General features: G+C 50.5%; 1 protein-coding gene across 4 annotated transcripts; it reads right to left on the bottom strand.

The window, feature by feature from the left end:
• Nucleotides 1-7: 7 nt before the first annotated feature.
• Nucleotides 8-14,508, bottom strand: EEF2KMT (eukaryotic elongation factor 2 lysine methyltransferase). 4 transcript variants are annotated; one of them, XM_059154603.1, is made up of 8 exons: nucleotides 14,378-14,508; nucleotides 11,790-11,852; nucleotides 9,636-9,716; nucleotides 8,181-8,282; nucleotides 4,190-4,323; nucleotides 3,813-4,108; nucleotides 2,283-2,432; nucleotides 8-274 (listed from the first exon to the last, which is right to left on the bottom strand). In XM_059154603.1, the coding sequence occupies exons 1-8, from the start codon at nucleotides 14,471-14,473 to the stop codon at nucleotides 174-176; spliced, it is 1,023 nt and encodes a 340-aa protein (XP_059010586.1). In that variant the 5' UTR covers nucleotides 14,474-14,508; the 3' UTR covers nucleotides 8-173. The 4 variants fall into 4 exon arrangements, with proteins under 4 accessions (XP_059010586.1, XP_059010588.1, XP_059010587.1 ...); XM_059154605.1 differs by lacking the exon at nucleotides 8,181-8,282; XM_059154604.1 differs by lacking the exon at nucleotides 11,790-11,852.
• Nucleotides 14,509-16,081: the final 1,573 nt, after the last annotated feature.

Here is a 16,081-nt window from a genome sequence, read left to right as displayed (position 1 = left end):
CGCCCACTTGAATAGTTTATATTTTATTAGAACACAGTTTGCAGTCCTGATTCTGAATTTAACATTCTTCAAGCATTCAAGTCCAGTGAAAATTTTATCAGCTTTGCCACATGAAAATTCTTTCCAGGATGGTGATTTAATTTTCATGTTGATCTTTAAAAACGTTTGTAAACCTACAGCATTAATTTCAAAATTTTCATGTCTGAGTGCTCTTCGTAGGGAAACAGCTTCTGGTTGTGATGAGGCACTGCTTCCCATGGGATCCCAGCTTGGCCTGGAAATACAACATGTGTCTCTGGATGGTGGGGTCTGGGGACATGACACCACCTATATAATGTGGGGCTGCAGGACAGGCTGGGGGGTATATACAAACCACAGACTTCTGGGCCCCATCTGGACACCTAGAATCAGCCTTCAGGGATAGGACCAAGAATTGAGTTTTTAAATGGTGCATGGCAGCCACATTTGCCACCTGTTTTCTGGGTCATACCTTTCCTAGAAGGTCACAGACCTGTCTGGGTTTCCTGACCACTCAGCCTGGTGCCTGTTGGCAGAGGCTAGATATATGCAGAAGGGCTTACATCCTCCTCATAAGCACAGATGCCTGAAGAGCCCTTGGCAAGGATCATTTTGTCATTAGTGTTTTATGAATGAAAGTAATTATAAAAATGAAATATTAAAAGTACACAAGTGTCAGTGTTCCTGGCTGGCTCAGTCAGTGGAACTTGGGACTCTTGATCTTGGGTTCATGAGTTCAAGTGCCACACCAGGCCTAGAGCTTATGTTAAAAAAAAAAAAAAAATACACGTGTGTGTGTGTCTATAATCCTGCCACCAAGTATAACAAATGTTAATTGGTCTATGTTCTTTCAGATTTTTCCCTATATACATATGAACATGGAGAGGATTATTTTTAAAAATAGAAGGAGTTGGGGCACCTGGGTCGCTCAGTTCGTTAAGTATCCGTCTCTTGATTTCAGCTCAGGTCATGATCTCAGGGTTGTGAGATCAAGCTGCATGTTGGGCTCCCCACTGGGCATGGAGCCTGCTTAAGATTCTCCCTCTCAAAAACAAAAACAAAAGAAAAAAAAAAGGGTTCTCCCTCTTCCTCTCTTAATAAAATGTGTGTGTGTGTGTGTGTGTGTGTGTGTATATATATATATATATATATATATATATATATATATATATATATGGTGTTTGGTACTTCGCTTTCTTCACTTAAACTATAGTATAGAGATTTTTCATATAGTATCTGAAGGAGGATTTCATTCTTTTTCAAAGCTACAGGGCACGCTGTCCATAGGACACGGGCACACGTAGGGGGTGTTTGCCTATAGAGGCAGCTGTTGTGGGGGCTGTGCTGGGGAGGGGCGGGTTGGGGGGCATGCGTGGTACCACACTGCAGCCAGGCTGTGTGAAGCAAGCCCCAGTTGGGCCTGGCACGTGACAGGGATTGCAGGACAGTGGCCGGTGGTTGTGGGGGGGGTGGGTGGAGGGCGGGAGTCGGCTGCCTGGCTCCATTCTGGAGCTCAGGCAGTCACTAGTCGCCATGCACCCCAGGATTTCCATGGGTGAGACTGGAGGATGACAGCACACCCCTCCGTGGTGCTGGGGGGCTGACCGGTCTGCCAGTACCTGGCCACAGCAGGGCCAATTTGGGGTATAAATGGCAGAGGCCCCCCTCCTCCAGAGTCCTCCCTGTTTTTCTTCCATTTACTGGGTTCTTAATACAGTGATAGCAGCAGCTACCATGTTCCCAAGTGCTCCCCAATGCCAGGTCCTGTGTCACCTCCCAGGTGGATGTTCCTACCACACAGATGAAGACAGGGAGGGGAGTGGCAGCCCAGGTTCACCAGGCGCAGTTCTGGAGCCTGCACCCCACTGCTGTGTGGCCAGAAGTCATCTACCCTGACACCCCCTGGCATTCACCATCCTCTCTTCTCCGTTCCACAGACCAGGAAACGGGCCTGAAGACCCTTGAAACCTGCTCTAAACACATGGTAGGACTGCTGGTCTGACCTCTAGGACTGCTGCATAAACTGCCTCTTCCCCTTCCGAGCACAACTCCCCAGCCTGCCTCCTCTGCTGAACAGGCCTCCTCCACTAAGCCCCCCGGGGCTGAGGGGGTGGGGGGCAGGTAGTGGGCTGATGGCCCAGCCTGTCTGTCTGTTTTCAGGGCCCCATTCTTTTACTCTGCTGATTTCTGCCTCTCTGGAGTCCTGTGTGGGGGCCCAGGTGGCTTCTTAGAGACAGCAGCCCCTCCCAGGGCCCAGGGCTCACCCAGCTCGCTCGTGAACAGCTGGCAGGTCTCTGGGTTGCGGATGGTGAAGGCAATGTAGGCCTCAGGAGCCTGCTGTTTCTTCAGGCAAGCAGAGAGCCTCTGTAGGACTCTGATCAGGGAGAGGACAGTTTCTGGGCAATACAACACATCTGTAATGAAAAAACTCAGGTTACTGAAAGGGGCTCACTCTAGGATTCAGGATCCAGAAAAGAGGGTGCCTGGTTGTGCTGACGTCAGCAGCAGGGCTGGGGCCTGGAAACCAGCAGCTTTATTAGAACCATGACACTGGACCAAAGAAGATGACATGGTTAAAAAGGAAAATTTCGGAGAGAAAAAAAAGCTGCTGAAAAACTCTGCATGAAATGGAAAATATCCAGGACTCACTGGTGTTCCTTTAAAAAAAAATCAGTTCTTTGACTATGGTCTATTTAGAAGATGCTTAATGAAATACCCCCCAAGCAGCTCTCTGTTCAGACTTCTTGTTTGCAGGGATCTTCTGTTTTGTTGGCTGCACTGAGGGGTAGGGGGTAAACTCACTCCCTGTCAGCACCCTTACTTGGGAAGGTGCTGCTCGGGCTCTGTGTTCTGGCCACTGTGGGCCTGGAGGTCTCAGGGCTGTAGGCCAGGATCAGAGCCACAGCACTGTCAGCTGGACTGGGGACTGGGTGAACTCAGTGGAGGACAAGGGGGCTGTTGGCCAAACACCCCTTGTGTCGAGGACCCTGTCCTTGCGCCTGAAGTGGCTGGGCCCGCCCTTCTCCCACTCATGCCCTCAGAGATGAGATGTGGGGCTTGTCTCTGAAAAACATAGGGGCCTGATCTGGGACAGAGATGTGCAGGCAGAGCCCTTGGAGTCATAAGTGCAAATATCAGGCAACAGAGCTGTGTAGAGATAGAAGCAAGCGCTTACCAGGGTGAGGCACTCAGAGCTCGTTCCCTGACTCTGAAACCACTGTGGTTCGACCCTAGGTCTGCCCCAGGGCTGGGTGTCTGTGACATGTATAGGAATCAGACATGGTCCTGGGGAGAATCACGCTTGTCCCTTGCAGCCCTGAAAAGATAGGGCTGCCATGGCCATTTTGGCCCCACATCTGAAGACTGGGGGGTGGTGGAGGCAGGGCTGCTGTTCAGCTCCCCTGCTTCATGGGTCTGCTCTGGCCATTTCATTCAGATTCAAGGGAGGGACATAAAAATCTCTCTGCTCAGCTGCAGCCTGGCTAATAGGTCAGATGGCTTTGGTGCCCTGGGGCCTGTGCACTCCGTCTCAGGCTTTGCTGAGAAAAGCTGGGTTCATTTATCTGAAGGAACCATTTTAACAGGAATACATGTGACCACTGTGTCAAGTGGGAGGACTGTGGCTTTAGGGCATCCATGAGCCATGCCCTGTAGTTTGATGTCTCCCTGAAGGCCCACAGTGGCACTTCTACAAGTCTCATCATTCCTCTGCCTGGCAGGATATACACTGTCCCCTTCCCAGAGCTGAGCACTGGGTAGAGCTGTTCCAGTTGCTGTGGGGCAGGAAGCAGTACCTGCTGCTATGATTACATCTGGCTGGAAGGCAGCGAGCTCAGGGGCTGTCACAACATCCCAGTCCAAATGGGCCACCATCACCCTGGGGCTCTCTGAGTTGTAGGTGTTATGTCCTGGGTGCCTTGCAGGGTCAGTGGTATCTGGTTCCAATGAGAGGCCATTGAGAAGGATGTTTCCTCGGAGCTGCTCAAGGACACAGGTGTGACAGTCGCTGAAGATGTACGTGCTGGGACAGCATGTCTTGCAAATGGCCAGGCCCGTGAGGCCAGCTCCACTGCCGAGCTCTAAGACAATCCTGGGTGGGAGAAGGGGGCCTGTGTCTGAGATTGTGCTGAGAAAACTGGCCTTCCTGCCCTGCCCGGCACCCCAAGGTCACCTGTGAGCAAAGGCAGCCGGGTTCTCTATGGCCCATTCTGCAAGGTAGAGTGCGGCGTCCCACGTGACCAGGCCGGTGGTGCCATGGGAAACGATGGCTGTGCTCTCCGAGAGTGTGACTGAGTCTCCGGAAGGCTGGGCCGAGACAGGGAAAGGATTAATCTAAGCTATCAGGAGACATGGAGCTGATTTTAAAAAGAAAAACATCACAACAGGTGCATGGTAGATAAGACTGTGGAACATTCTGCCACAGAATACTACACAGCAATGGAAAGGAACAGGTTATCACTGTACGTGCCACCTGCATGGGTCTCGAGGACGTTAATGGTGCACAAAGAAAGCCAGTCTCAGAAGGTCACACATTGTGGGATTCCATCCATCTCACCTTCTCAAAATGACAGGACTGTGAAGAGGGAGAACAGATCAGTGGCTGCCAGGGTGGGGTTGGTGGGGACTGGGGACAGAGGAGGCCCGAAGGAGGTCTTTGTGGTGACAGCAGGTCAGTATCTTGATTGTAGTGGTGCCCACACGGACCTGCACGTGTGTAAATGAGGTACACCTACACATGCATGGTGTGTATGTCAGAGTCCTGGTAGTGAAGCCGTGTAAGTTAGGGCCCGTGTTTACAACAGGGGAACCTAGGGAAAGGGCACCTCTCTGTACTGTTTTTGCAATGTCTATGAATCTGAAATTATTAACAACAACAAAAAGTCACAACTCTCTGGCATCATGAGCTATGCATGAAAAGACTTAGTGTGTGGGGCCTTCCTCAATTCAACCCAACATCTGGGGCCTGGGAATTCTCCAACCCTTGAACTTTTCTGTCACCCTCAAAGCAAGTGTTTTCCTGGAACATGCAGTCCTGAACTGTGTTCTCCAAAGTGGGGCATCTGAGCAGGGCACTTCAGACATGCAGTCACCTGGGGGCGGTTTCTGGTTATCTCTGAGCTCACAAACTCATATAGGAGACTCCGGTCTCTGGTGTACTGTGAGCAGTTATTTGTTCATTCATCCATCCGTGCATTTTTCCTGAGCATCTATTACGGTGCTAGGGATTCACATGTGACAAGATGAAGTCATTCCCTGTTCTTATGGAACTTCCATGCCAATGGGGGTTAAAACCATAATAAACAAAGTAATTTCTCGGGTTTTCAATGCTAAGAAGGAGACAAAAGACTACATGATAACAGAGACTGGCGGAGGGGTCTATTTCAGATAGAATGGTCAGAAACAGCCTCTTTGAGTATGTGTCATGTGACCTGGGATGTAAATATAAAGGAGAAGTGAGGCATGTGAGGTTCTAGGAGGAGAGCATTCCAGACGAGGAGGTGCAAAGGCCCCGAGGCAGCATTTTAGTTGGTGAGTTCAAGGAAGGCAAAGAATGCCAGGGTTCTGGAGCAGAGGGAGAGCAGGAGGAACTAGAGGAGAAGGAAGGCTGTAGCAGGGCATGCAGAGCTTGGCAGGCCACGTGAGAAACTAGGATTTGAGTCTTTGAGTGTGAAGGACAGCTGCTAGCAGGCTCTGGGTGGTCGAGCAACACGCTCTGTTTTACGTCTTAAATCAAGGGGAGCACTCTGGGGTTTCTGGGAGTGTGGTTTTGAATCTTCCTGAATCCCCACATACAGAGTAGTGAGATATGGACAACATTCAACAAAACTAGGTGAAGCCGAAGTATCAACAAGTGGGGACAAACCATCAACAGACATAAGACGCGCGTGTGTGTGTGTGTGTGTGTGAGAGAGAGAGAGAGAGAGAGAGAGAGAACAATGGGGCGCACAACGGGCCTGAGGACAGAAGCCTAGTAGCCAAGTATTCACTGGAAATGCAGGTGCCAGCTGTGAACCACAGCCCATGGAGAAGAGAACTTGCTGCTCTAGTCATTGGGGGTATGAGGGACTGGGGGTGAGGCCTGATGGCAACTACAAACACTGAGAAATGTGTGAGAAGAACAGAAAACACTTCAGACATCAAGGTACATGAGAAGAAGGTGAGAAAGAAAACAAAACATAAAAACAGATCAGCCCATTAGAGAAATGGAAGGTGAAAGTAGTGAAAGTTTAAACATCAAAAAGAAATTAAGAAAGAGATTATAAGGAGCTCAATGTGCCCTCCTCACAAACTCATATGTTAAAGTCCTAACTCCCAGCACTTCAGGACTTGGACCTTATTTGGAGACAGGGTCTCTTCAGAGAGGATTCTCTCTCTGAAGTTAAGATGACATCATCAGAGGGGCCCTAACCCAGTAAGACTGGTGTCCCTGTACACAGAAGGCATAGAGGGAAGATGATGAGAAGACAGCCGTTGGCAGGCTGAGGAGAGAGGCTGGGAGTACATCCTTTCCGCACGGCCCTCAGAAGGAACCAACCCTGCCAATAACTTGATCTTAGACTTTTGGCCTCCTGAACTGTGAGACGATAAATTTCTGTTGTTCAAGATACCCATTTTTGGGTACTTTGTCACAGAAAATGAAAGCAAAGAACAAATACTAAAAATTTTAATTCAAGAAAACATTCCTAAAAAACAAAAGATAAACACTGAAGGAGTCCACAACGCACCCAAGATCACTGAGCCAGAACAACCCACCTCAAGATATATTCTACTAAAATTCTGGACTTTAAAGGGAAAAGTCCTTTGGCCATTTAAGAGTGAAGAGCATGGGGCATACACAGGAAAGAATATTAGGTTATTACCAGGGTTTTCCACAGCAACACTTCATACCAAGGAAGATGGAGGAACATATTAAGAAATTCAAGAAGAGAGAAAAGAGCACATTTGAGCTTCACTAAGGACACAGTTTGCAGTGGGCTGTATTCTTTCTGGGTATGATAAGAAACCAATTCACTGCACTGACAAAGAAAGAATCAAGTCTGTATCCTGCCTCTCCTCTATGGTCTCTATCAGTGGGTGACCAAACAGTGGAGAAAGGGAGACATCTCGTAAAACTTCTCTAGCCAATGAATGAAAACAAAGTGACAGAATTAGAAAACCACCCTTTCATATTCTCCAATGAATTAAAGAATAAGCTTTGAGCATTCATAACTGCTATCATAACAGATACGATGTGTGTCTCCTAGAGCCCCATTTTGTGTTCTTGCCAAAGGGATCAAGCAGATGTAAGCCTGACCGGGCCTCCGAAACCAGCCAGTTAGTGGGAAACAGAGCCGGAAGAACCTGCCAAACAGCACCACGCACAGGCGAGTAAATCCAGCCTGTGGAAAGCAACACAGACACTGCCAGGGAAGAAACAGCTGGAGGGGGACCTGCATGTGGAGGGAGACTTCAAACTAGACGGAGCTGATGGGCAAGAGTAAAGGCTGGTGCCAGTGGTGCTGAGTCCAGAGGTGCATGTGGGTGGGAGGAAACCACAGAATGACTGCTCCAAAGGCCCTGGTGGTCACTTTGCAGTGACGGAGGGCTTGCGGGCTGGCTGCCAAAATTCTGTCCCTTGACTGGAGTACCGGTCACCATGGTGGCTGCCTTGCAACAATTTGGTAAGCTGTACATTTATTTCATGTGGTTTCCTACATCTGTGTTTTATTTTATAATAAAAGGCCCAAAACAAAACCTGAGACCCCTTTAAGTGTTATGTGCAGAACAGACTTCTGTGGACCAAGAAGGTGTAACACCAGTCCAAGGGCTGCAGTATTTGCCAGGCCAGTGAGGATGGTGCCGGTGGGCAGCGGAGAGAGACTGCTCTCCTGTAACACCATCAAGTATTTACTGAGGACTGAGCACCAGGTCTCTACTACACAATCATGTGCACGACCTGACTTAACCCCCAGCCACCCCATAAAATAGGTACTATTATGTACTGAAATGCTTGGTTTGCTGACGGGGAAAACAAGGCTCAGTGTGCTTAACTGACCTCCTCTAAGACCTCAGAGCTGACAGGGCAGGATTTGTACCCACTTGACGCTGACTGGAGTCTGAATTTCAACTCTGTGCACAGGAGTGGATGTGTGGATCATTCGGGGAGGGAGCCCATCTCCTACCAGCAGATAGCTCCGGTGGGACTGGGTGGGCTCCTCGGCCATCAGGACCTCTGCCAATGCCTCGTACAGCTCGTCCAAAGGCTCCGTGTGGACAGCCTCGTGCTGGAGGTAGGCAAAGCAAGAGCTTCAGGCAAGAGGTTAAGTTGACCCTCATGAATCAAACAAATGTTCCATGAGTTTATTTATTTATTTATTTTCTGTTCTCTGACTGGAGGATTTTTACCAAATTTGGATGGGAGGTTTGGGATGGATTAACTTAATACAAGCCACCTGGCATATGAAAAGTTCATGTGGTGGGGTAGCTAGATGGTATCTCAGGTATAGAGAGGGTGAGGGTGAGGTGTAGTCTAGGACAGCAGAAATAGGACTGGATGAGCTGCCATGTGACGGTGACAGGGAGCTCTGCCCTTCCATCGTGATGTTGTGGATGGATTAAACAACTGGAGCTTTTAAGTGAGCCTGGGCAAAAGCCACAAAGATGGGCACTCTACATGGCGTGGCCGGCTTCATCAATGGGCAAGCCTCTGTTGTGCACCTCACAGGGGCAGCAGCGGGATAGCCATGCTTCTGGTGGTTCTGGGGAGACCTGTGGGCCACGACTGTTGGTAAGAATCAGGTGGGGAGGCAACGGAGAAGCCAGGATTGTTTCATGTGCTAAGCTTAGGTGAGACATGGCCCATGCATTCAGTCGCTGAAGATAGCAGGTCTGATGCTGATCACTAAGGAATCACCTCTCTGACGTCCAGTCTAACGTGAAACCCAGCAGCTTTGGGCTCATTTTTAAAAGACATCCTATAGGGGCGCCTGGGTGGGCTCAGTTGTTAAGCATCTGCCTTCAGCTCAGGTCATGATCCCAGAATCCTGGGATAGAGCCCCACATCGGGCTCCCTCCTCGGTGGGGAGCCTGCTTCTCCCTCTCCCACTCCCCCTGCTTGTGTCCCCTCTCTCTCTGTGTCTCTGTCAAAATAAATAAATAAATAAATAAATAAACAAATAAATAAATAAAATACATCCTGTATCAGTCAGGAAAAGAGCCCACATCAGGTAGTTCATTGGGGAGAAGAGGGTATTGCAAGACCTAAAACACCCAATAGAGGGCAGTGTGGCAACCCAGATCTCGGCTATAGCAGGAATAGGTCAAGAACCTGTGGGCTGGCAGCCCGGGGGAGAAAGGAGCAGGGAGCTGGGACCACAGAAGAAATGCAGCTGCTGCTGGAGACCTCTTGAAGCACAGAGGCAGAGACACCCTGGCCTCTCTTCCTCCTGCCCCCCATAGCCTCTGACAGGTCAAACCCAGCTAGGAACAGTTACACAAGGAGCCCCTCTGACATACTGGGGTTTGTAGAGCAGGCAAAGGGCATGAGTTCCAACAGGCAAAGCCAGGCAGAGTTCACTTCTGGAGAATCAGGCAAGTCCCAGGTGCTGTCCGGCTACCAGACAGTGCCCATTACTGACCTTTCTGATGAGCTCCGAGAGAAAGCACCGGGCATACTTCAAGGACGGCGGATGCTTCACACACAGAGGATGTTTCACAGTCTGTGACAAAGGACACAATGTGAGTTGCTAGACAGACCCCACTGTAAGTCTCCCACAAACTTCAAGTGAATATAGGGCAACCCCCATTACTCAATCCCTCAGAAAAGATGTGTACAGACACAAGGGTTCTGGGTTCAGGTGACCCTCATGAATCTGAATCAGTAAGTCTTCAGATACAATTCCCTTTCCAAAAAAATTTCTCCACTACAGTGGTGTAGGCTGACAGAACATTCTGGGCAGAACATGGAGCACATGGACCCAAGAAAACACCCTGCTATAGACCGTATGTTTGTGTCCCCCCCAGTTCATAGTCTGAAGTCTAAATCCCAATGTGATGGTATTAGAAGGCAGGGCCTTCGGGAGTGATTAAGTCATGAAGGTGAAGCTTTCATGAGTGGGATTAGTGCCCTTATAAGAAATCCCAGAGAGTTCCCTCAGTCCTTCCACAGTGAGGACTCAGCTGTCTATGAAGGAAGAAGTGGGTTCCCCACCAGACACTTGATCTTGGCCTTCCCAGCCTCTAGAACCATGAGAAACAAATTGCTCTTGTTTACAAGTCACCCAGTCCATGGTGTTCTCTTATAGCAGCTTGAATGGTCTATGCCGCCCCTGCCCAGCGCAGGCAGCATGAATTAGTTTTTAGTGGGGATGACTGTGGGACTGTCTGGCTCTGTGGAAAAGGTGAAAGTGCAAACGGCGGGAACAGGCAGACCGGGCACTTGCTCTCCTGGAGCTAACATGCCAGGCTGAGGACGAGTGCTACGACGGCTGGGACAGAGGAAGATGGGGACTCTGCCTGCGGTGTGGTGGAGGGGAAGGGGGCTCTCAGGGGTGACACTTCGGCTGATGTCTAGAGAAGCAAAGAGCGGGAGGAGCGAGTTCCAGGCAGAGGGGATAGTTTGTGGAGGCTCTGAGGCAGGCATGGCCTGGCATTTTGGGAACAAGGGCAGAGCAACAGGGGTAGTGAGAATAGGGGCCAGGTCACATGGAGGGACATGATTTTACTCATGGGCAACAAAATACTCACACGACCCTTCAGGGGATTTCTGGTCGGCTGGTGTTAGGTTTTAGCCTCAAGGTGAAAATCAAGAGTGGGCTGCCGCACAAGGACTTCAGAATCTCTGAGCTTACAGTCCTGAACGACGGGGTTGCTCTCAAGCCTCCCCTAGCCATGGCAACATCTTTCCCACATGGTGGTTGGACCATCTTGGTTCACCCTCTACACAAGAATTCTTAACCTAGGCTTCTTGGATGGGCTTGGTGGTTGGAGTAGTGTCTCTAACTCCCAGGAATTTGTACATAAAATGTATTCTTCTGGTCCTATTTTTTAATGGGGGTGAGATTAGAACAGGAGAATTCATAGCTTTGGGTTTTCAGAAGGGTTCATGATGCTTAAGAGAGTTCATAGCCAGGGGCACCTGGGTGGCTCAGTTGGGTGAGCGACTGCCTTTGGCTCCCGTCATGATACCAGAGTCCTGGGATTGAGTCCCGCATCAGGCTCCCTGCTCTATGGGGAATCTGCTCCCTCTGACCTTCTCCCCTCTCATGCTCTGTCTCACTGTCTCTCTCTCAAATAAATAAATAAAATCTTAAAAAAAAAATGCAGTGTGATCTCCACTTGATCCACATGGCTAGGGTCAGGGTTGGGGCAAGGCCCGCAGAGCGGCAGTCTTACCTGTACCCTGGCCCAGAGGTACCTCAGAATTCACACCCTACCTCGGAAAAGCAGAGCATAGCTACATCTAGAAGAGACATGAGTGGGCAAGACTTGCCTCCTTATTTTTTCCTTAAATGTAAATGTAAAGAAGAAAGTCTTTGAGCAGCTACCAAGTGCATAGCTGTCATCTTGGTTTTCATTGTGGATGATTTCTAAAACAGCTCCCAAATTCCCTCCTCTCATGCAGATTTTTATATATTCTAATGTCTTCGTCTAGGAAAACAACAGAGCCAGAGCTACCTGAGGTGCTGCCACCTAAATGCAGTGTCTTTCTTTTTAAAGGATACAAGTGCACCCACTGTGTTTCTATCACGTCTTCATGGGCAAGTCAGGAGGCTGGTGATTCTGATTCTTACCTTTCGCAAAATATTCAGCAGCAGCTCAGGACCTGATGAGTCCCTTAATTTCTCTTCTAGGCTCTATTCAGAGAGAGAGTGGAGGGGGGAGAGAGAAATCTCAAGGGCATTTTCACAGGAACATTAAACATGCAATAGGACATGTTAGCAAAGTGCTAAGTGATCTCTCCCCAGGGACCTGGAGCCAGTTGGAAGTGAAAGCCACAGACTGGCTGAAAGCCTGAACTTGAGAAGTCCTGGGTAAGACCTGGATGAGTCAAAGAAAAAATATCAGAAGACAGACTCTTGGGTCTGCATTAGCCCTGGCTGTTTAGGCTCGCTTAGGTCGCAGAGCAGCTCCATGGATGACATGGCCAACCAGGAATTATAGGAGCAATGACACTGACACCTGATGGGCTCACCTTGGACTTGACATCTGAGTTACAATGGCTAGTTTATGCTGTCCTCTCTGACAGGGAACTCCAGCCCAGCAGTGAGCTCAGGTTCTAGAAGCAGACAGACTGGTCCTGGCTGGTATGTAACATCAGGCAAATCCCTTCATTTCTCCAGAGTGAGTTAGGCTCTAAAAGGCCTATAAGCCTGGCCCTTGCCCTCTCTCTGACCTTGTCTGCCCCCCAGCCCTGGCCTCCTTGCCATTCTTCAAGTGCAGCAGCCTGTTCTCACTGGCAGTGCCTTCCCATAGTGGGCTGCTTTACTGTTCAGGTTCTGGCTCAAATGTCACCTCTTAGGAGAGGCCTTCCTGACTCCCCCTACTTTGATGATACATTTCCCTGTTTCATTGACTTTACAGCCACTGTCATCTCCTGGTGTCTTCTTGCTTATTCATTTACTTGTTTATTCTCTGGCTCTCCCATCCAACCAGGGCCTCATCTGTAATATGTACTCCTGGTTCCTGGTGCCTGGCTCACGGAAGGCATTCAGTAAATATTTGGTGGTGGAATAAAAATATTAGCTAACACCCACCTCACCATGACCTGGACATTGACTCGGGTGCTTCAATCTCCTGTAATTCTGACACCAGCACCATCATTGTATCTCCCACTTAATAAGAAAACTAAGGTATAGGAGAAATGCAGTCACTTGCCCAAGGTCACACAACTTGTATGGGGTTTGGCCAGGATTCAAAACAGGCAGGCTGGATCCCAGGCCTGAGCTCCCCCACTACCGCACTCTACTTCTTTACTAATCAAGCAATCTTTCTGGTCAAATGTGAATGGTAGTAATAGTACCCACTGCACGACTGTTGTGGGCCAGTCTAAGTAAGCATTTATCATGGGCCTGATTCAGAGTAAGCACTCATTTCCTGTGAATAATTGTAGTTGATATTGAATTCGGACACATAGATGCTGTAATGAAGGTTTACATTTTGGGTTAAAAAAATGAACTATTTTTAAAATATAATAATATATATAAAAATATAATAATTTTTTAAATATAAAAATATTCCTTTCTGATCTGCAAGATCTCTCAGAATGCTAAATGGGTTAGGTCAATGAGGCACAAATGACTAACCATCACCCCTTAAGACGGGGCAGACTTGGGGGAGGAATATGTACCCAATCTGAGTCATCCCAGTGAGCTCATCGCACATGAATTATGAAGGAGGCAGCATCATTAGAGCCCCTGCATTGGCAGAAGGAAGCTGCTGCCATGGTCATTTCCATGTGCAAGAAGGGCAGGTCTCCAGAGCAGGGAAGGTGAGACTTCTTTCGTCTCTCTTCTGGCCCGTTTTGAAACAATACCCCCCTCCCCACTGCCCTGTCTCTTTCACCACGAGCATAAGAGCCTCAAACTGCCTCTGCGAGGGTTCTGTCCAATGCTGATGGCACAGATGAGAACACCGAGGCCTGGCAAGGGCGGGAGGTGTGGTGTCTGGAACTTGGTCATTGCGCTCATTACAACTGGTCTCTCGGTGTCCTGAGGACGTGGACTGTTTAAATGGGCAGCAGCGGGGCGCCTGGGTGTCTCAGCAGGTTAAAGCCTCTGCCTTCGGCTCAGATCATGATCTCGAATCGAGCCCTGCATCGGGCTCTCTGCTTAGCAGGGAGCCTGTTTTCTCCTCTCTCTCTCTCTCTCTCTCTGCCTGCCTCTCTGCCTACTTGTGATCTCTGTCAAATAAATAAAATCTTAAAAAAAAAACAAACAAACCCGGATAGTCTTAAAAAGAAATGGGCAGCAGCAATGGCTAGAATAACAACGGGCTAAACAAAAAAAGTAATGAAATTTATCGTGAATTGTCCGACCTAACCCCAGAGTGACAAAGAGAAGTGGGAGGAAACCCCGCATTTCTTGAATTCGGGGACTCTGTGCAAAGGCAGCCAAGGGCGGGAAGGGCCAGGGGAAGAGGGAGCAGAAGCCTGAGTGCAGGCTGGGCCCCCCAGACTCGCGCAGGTGTGCCTCCTGCTGCCCACCGCCAGCCCGCGCCCCCGGCGGAGCCCGGAGGACAAGAACAGGACGCGCGGCCGGGTCCAGAGAGGGAGCCGAGAACATCACGTGGCGGGGGGGAACGGGTCCGGCGCCGGAGCCCGCCCAGCCCTCACCCCTCCTCTGCCGCCCCTCGCCCTCCCTCCGCGCGCCCCACCGCCCACCTTCCAGGGGAAAGAGCGCAGTGTGCGCGCTGCCAGGAAGCGGCGCTCGAAACTCGGCAGCAGGCGCGCGGCCTCCGCGCTCTCCTCCGGCGCCATGGCGGGGCGGGGCGGGTCCGCGGCGTTGCCCGGGAGACGGGGCGGCAGAGGGGTGGGACCGAGGCGCTGCCAGGGGCCGGGGGCGGGGCCAGGAGCCGCCGGGAGTGTGGGAGGTGGGGAGGCGGGGCCACGGTTGGCTCGGGGCGGGGCCTGGGACTTGAAGGGAGGAGTCAGGGTTTTGGCGCCAAGAGAGGGCAGGCGGGAGGCTACGGCTCTCTGGTAGCTTCCAGTCAGGCGAAGGGCAAGGTAACATTCTCGTTGTTCCCTCGCCTTCACGAGGGTCTTTTTGGCCGAGTGGACGGATGCGTAGCCCTCTCCCAGTTGCATTCCTGGGAGCGAAGGAGGCTGACGGCCCAAACTTTCCAAGGCTGCGTCCTCAGGCGGGTGTTTGGCGGCCTCATGCCGTCGCCGCCCCTTCAAGACAAAGTGCGGGTTTGCCGCTCCGCGTGGGTAGGTGGCGCGGTTAATGGGCGAGGGAACTTAGGTTCTCAGACCTGACCCACCAGGGCGCCGCAAGATGACTGGAGGGCTGTGAGGTGCGCCCCTCTGCCAGATTCTTAAACCTACCCCTGGAAGCCGTGCGGGGTTTAGTCCTCTCCGCGGTCCGCGTGCTCTCCACAGCACGGTGCCCTGTTCCGGCCACGGCGACCTCGAACGGCCCCCGTGGTGGGAGCCATGCGCTGAGGTGCTCTCCAGAGTCGGGAGGGAGGGCGCGAGGAGCTTGGCAAGGTCAGCCCGAGCTCACGTCCTCTCCATGACCCTCTCAACACCAGGCAGGACTGCCCCCCACCCCCCAACTCCTCCGGCCTTTGGATCTGCCCCTAACCCATCCAGTCTTGTCTTCACCAGACACTTATTAAGCACCTGCTGCGTACCCAGTGCTGTCAGGGGATGCAACCGTGAGGAAAACCAGGAGTGGTCCCTGCCCTTCGGGGGCTCAGGAGCTCGCGCGGAAGTAGGCACTGCACTAACTACCACACAGATGCGTGTGGACCGGCTTGGCAATACCTGTTGTGCAGGTGGAGCTCCCGGAAGAGGGAGGACTTAGAATAGAAGTTTGACTTTGTAGGGAAGGGAGTATGAAAGGAGAGTAAGGGGGCTGCTGGGGATGGTGGGGATGGGGAAGAAAAGAAAAAAAAATATTTCCATTAGGCATTACTGTGCCTGGAGTGAAAGGCAGGGTAGACAGCAACCCGCGGGCGCTGCCTGCGGAGTCTGAGCTGTGTTCAAAGCCTAGCACGTTCACTTCAGCGCATCTCTCATAAAACTCCATTTGGAAGAGTCCAGAGCTAATTTGCTAAATATACTTGCAGAAGGTAGATGAGGGTGCAGATTAAATCTTATTACCCCTTTCAGATGAAAAACACTGAGCCCTGCTCAGCTATGAGAACAAGAGAGGAGAATTAATTCTAATTGAATGCATTTATTCTCCTGTTGTTCTTTTTTTTTTTTTTTTAAAGATTTTATTTATTTATTTGACAGACAGAGATCACAAGTTTGCAGAGAGGCAGAGAGAGAGAGAGAGAGAAGAGGAAGCAGGCTCTCCACTGAGCAGAGAGCCCGATGCAGGACTCGATCCCAGGACCCTGGGCCCATGACCTGAGCCGA

Source organism: Mustela lutreola, chromosome 17, assembly GCF_030435805.1.
Source record: "Mustela lutreola isolate mMusLut2 chromosome 17, mMusLut2.pri, whole genome shotgun sequence".
Lineage (NCBI taxonomy): Eukaryota > Metazoa > Chordata > Mammalia > Carnivora > Mustelidae > Mustela > Mustela lutreola.
The sequence above is the reverse complement of the archived record's forward strand: the minus strand, read 5'-3'. Positions and strand labels throughout refer to the sequence as shown.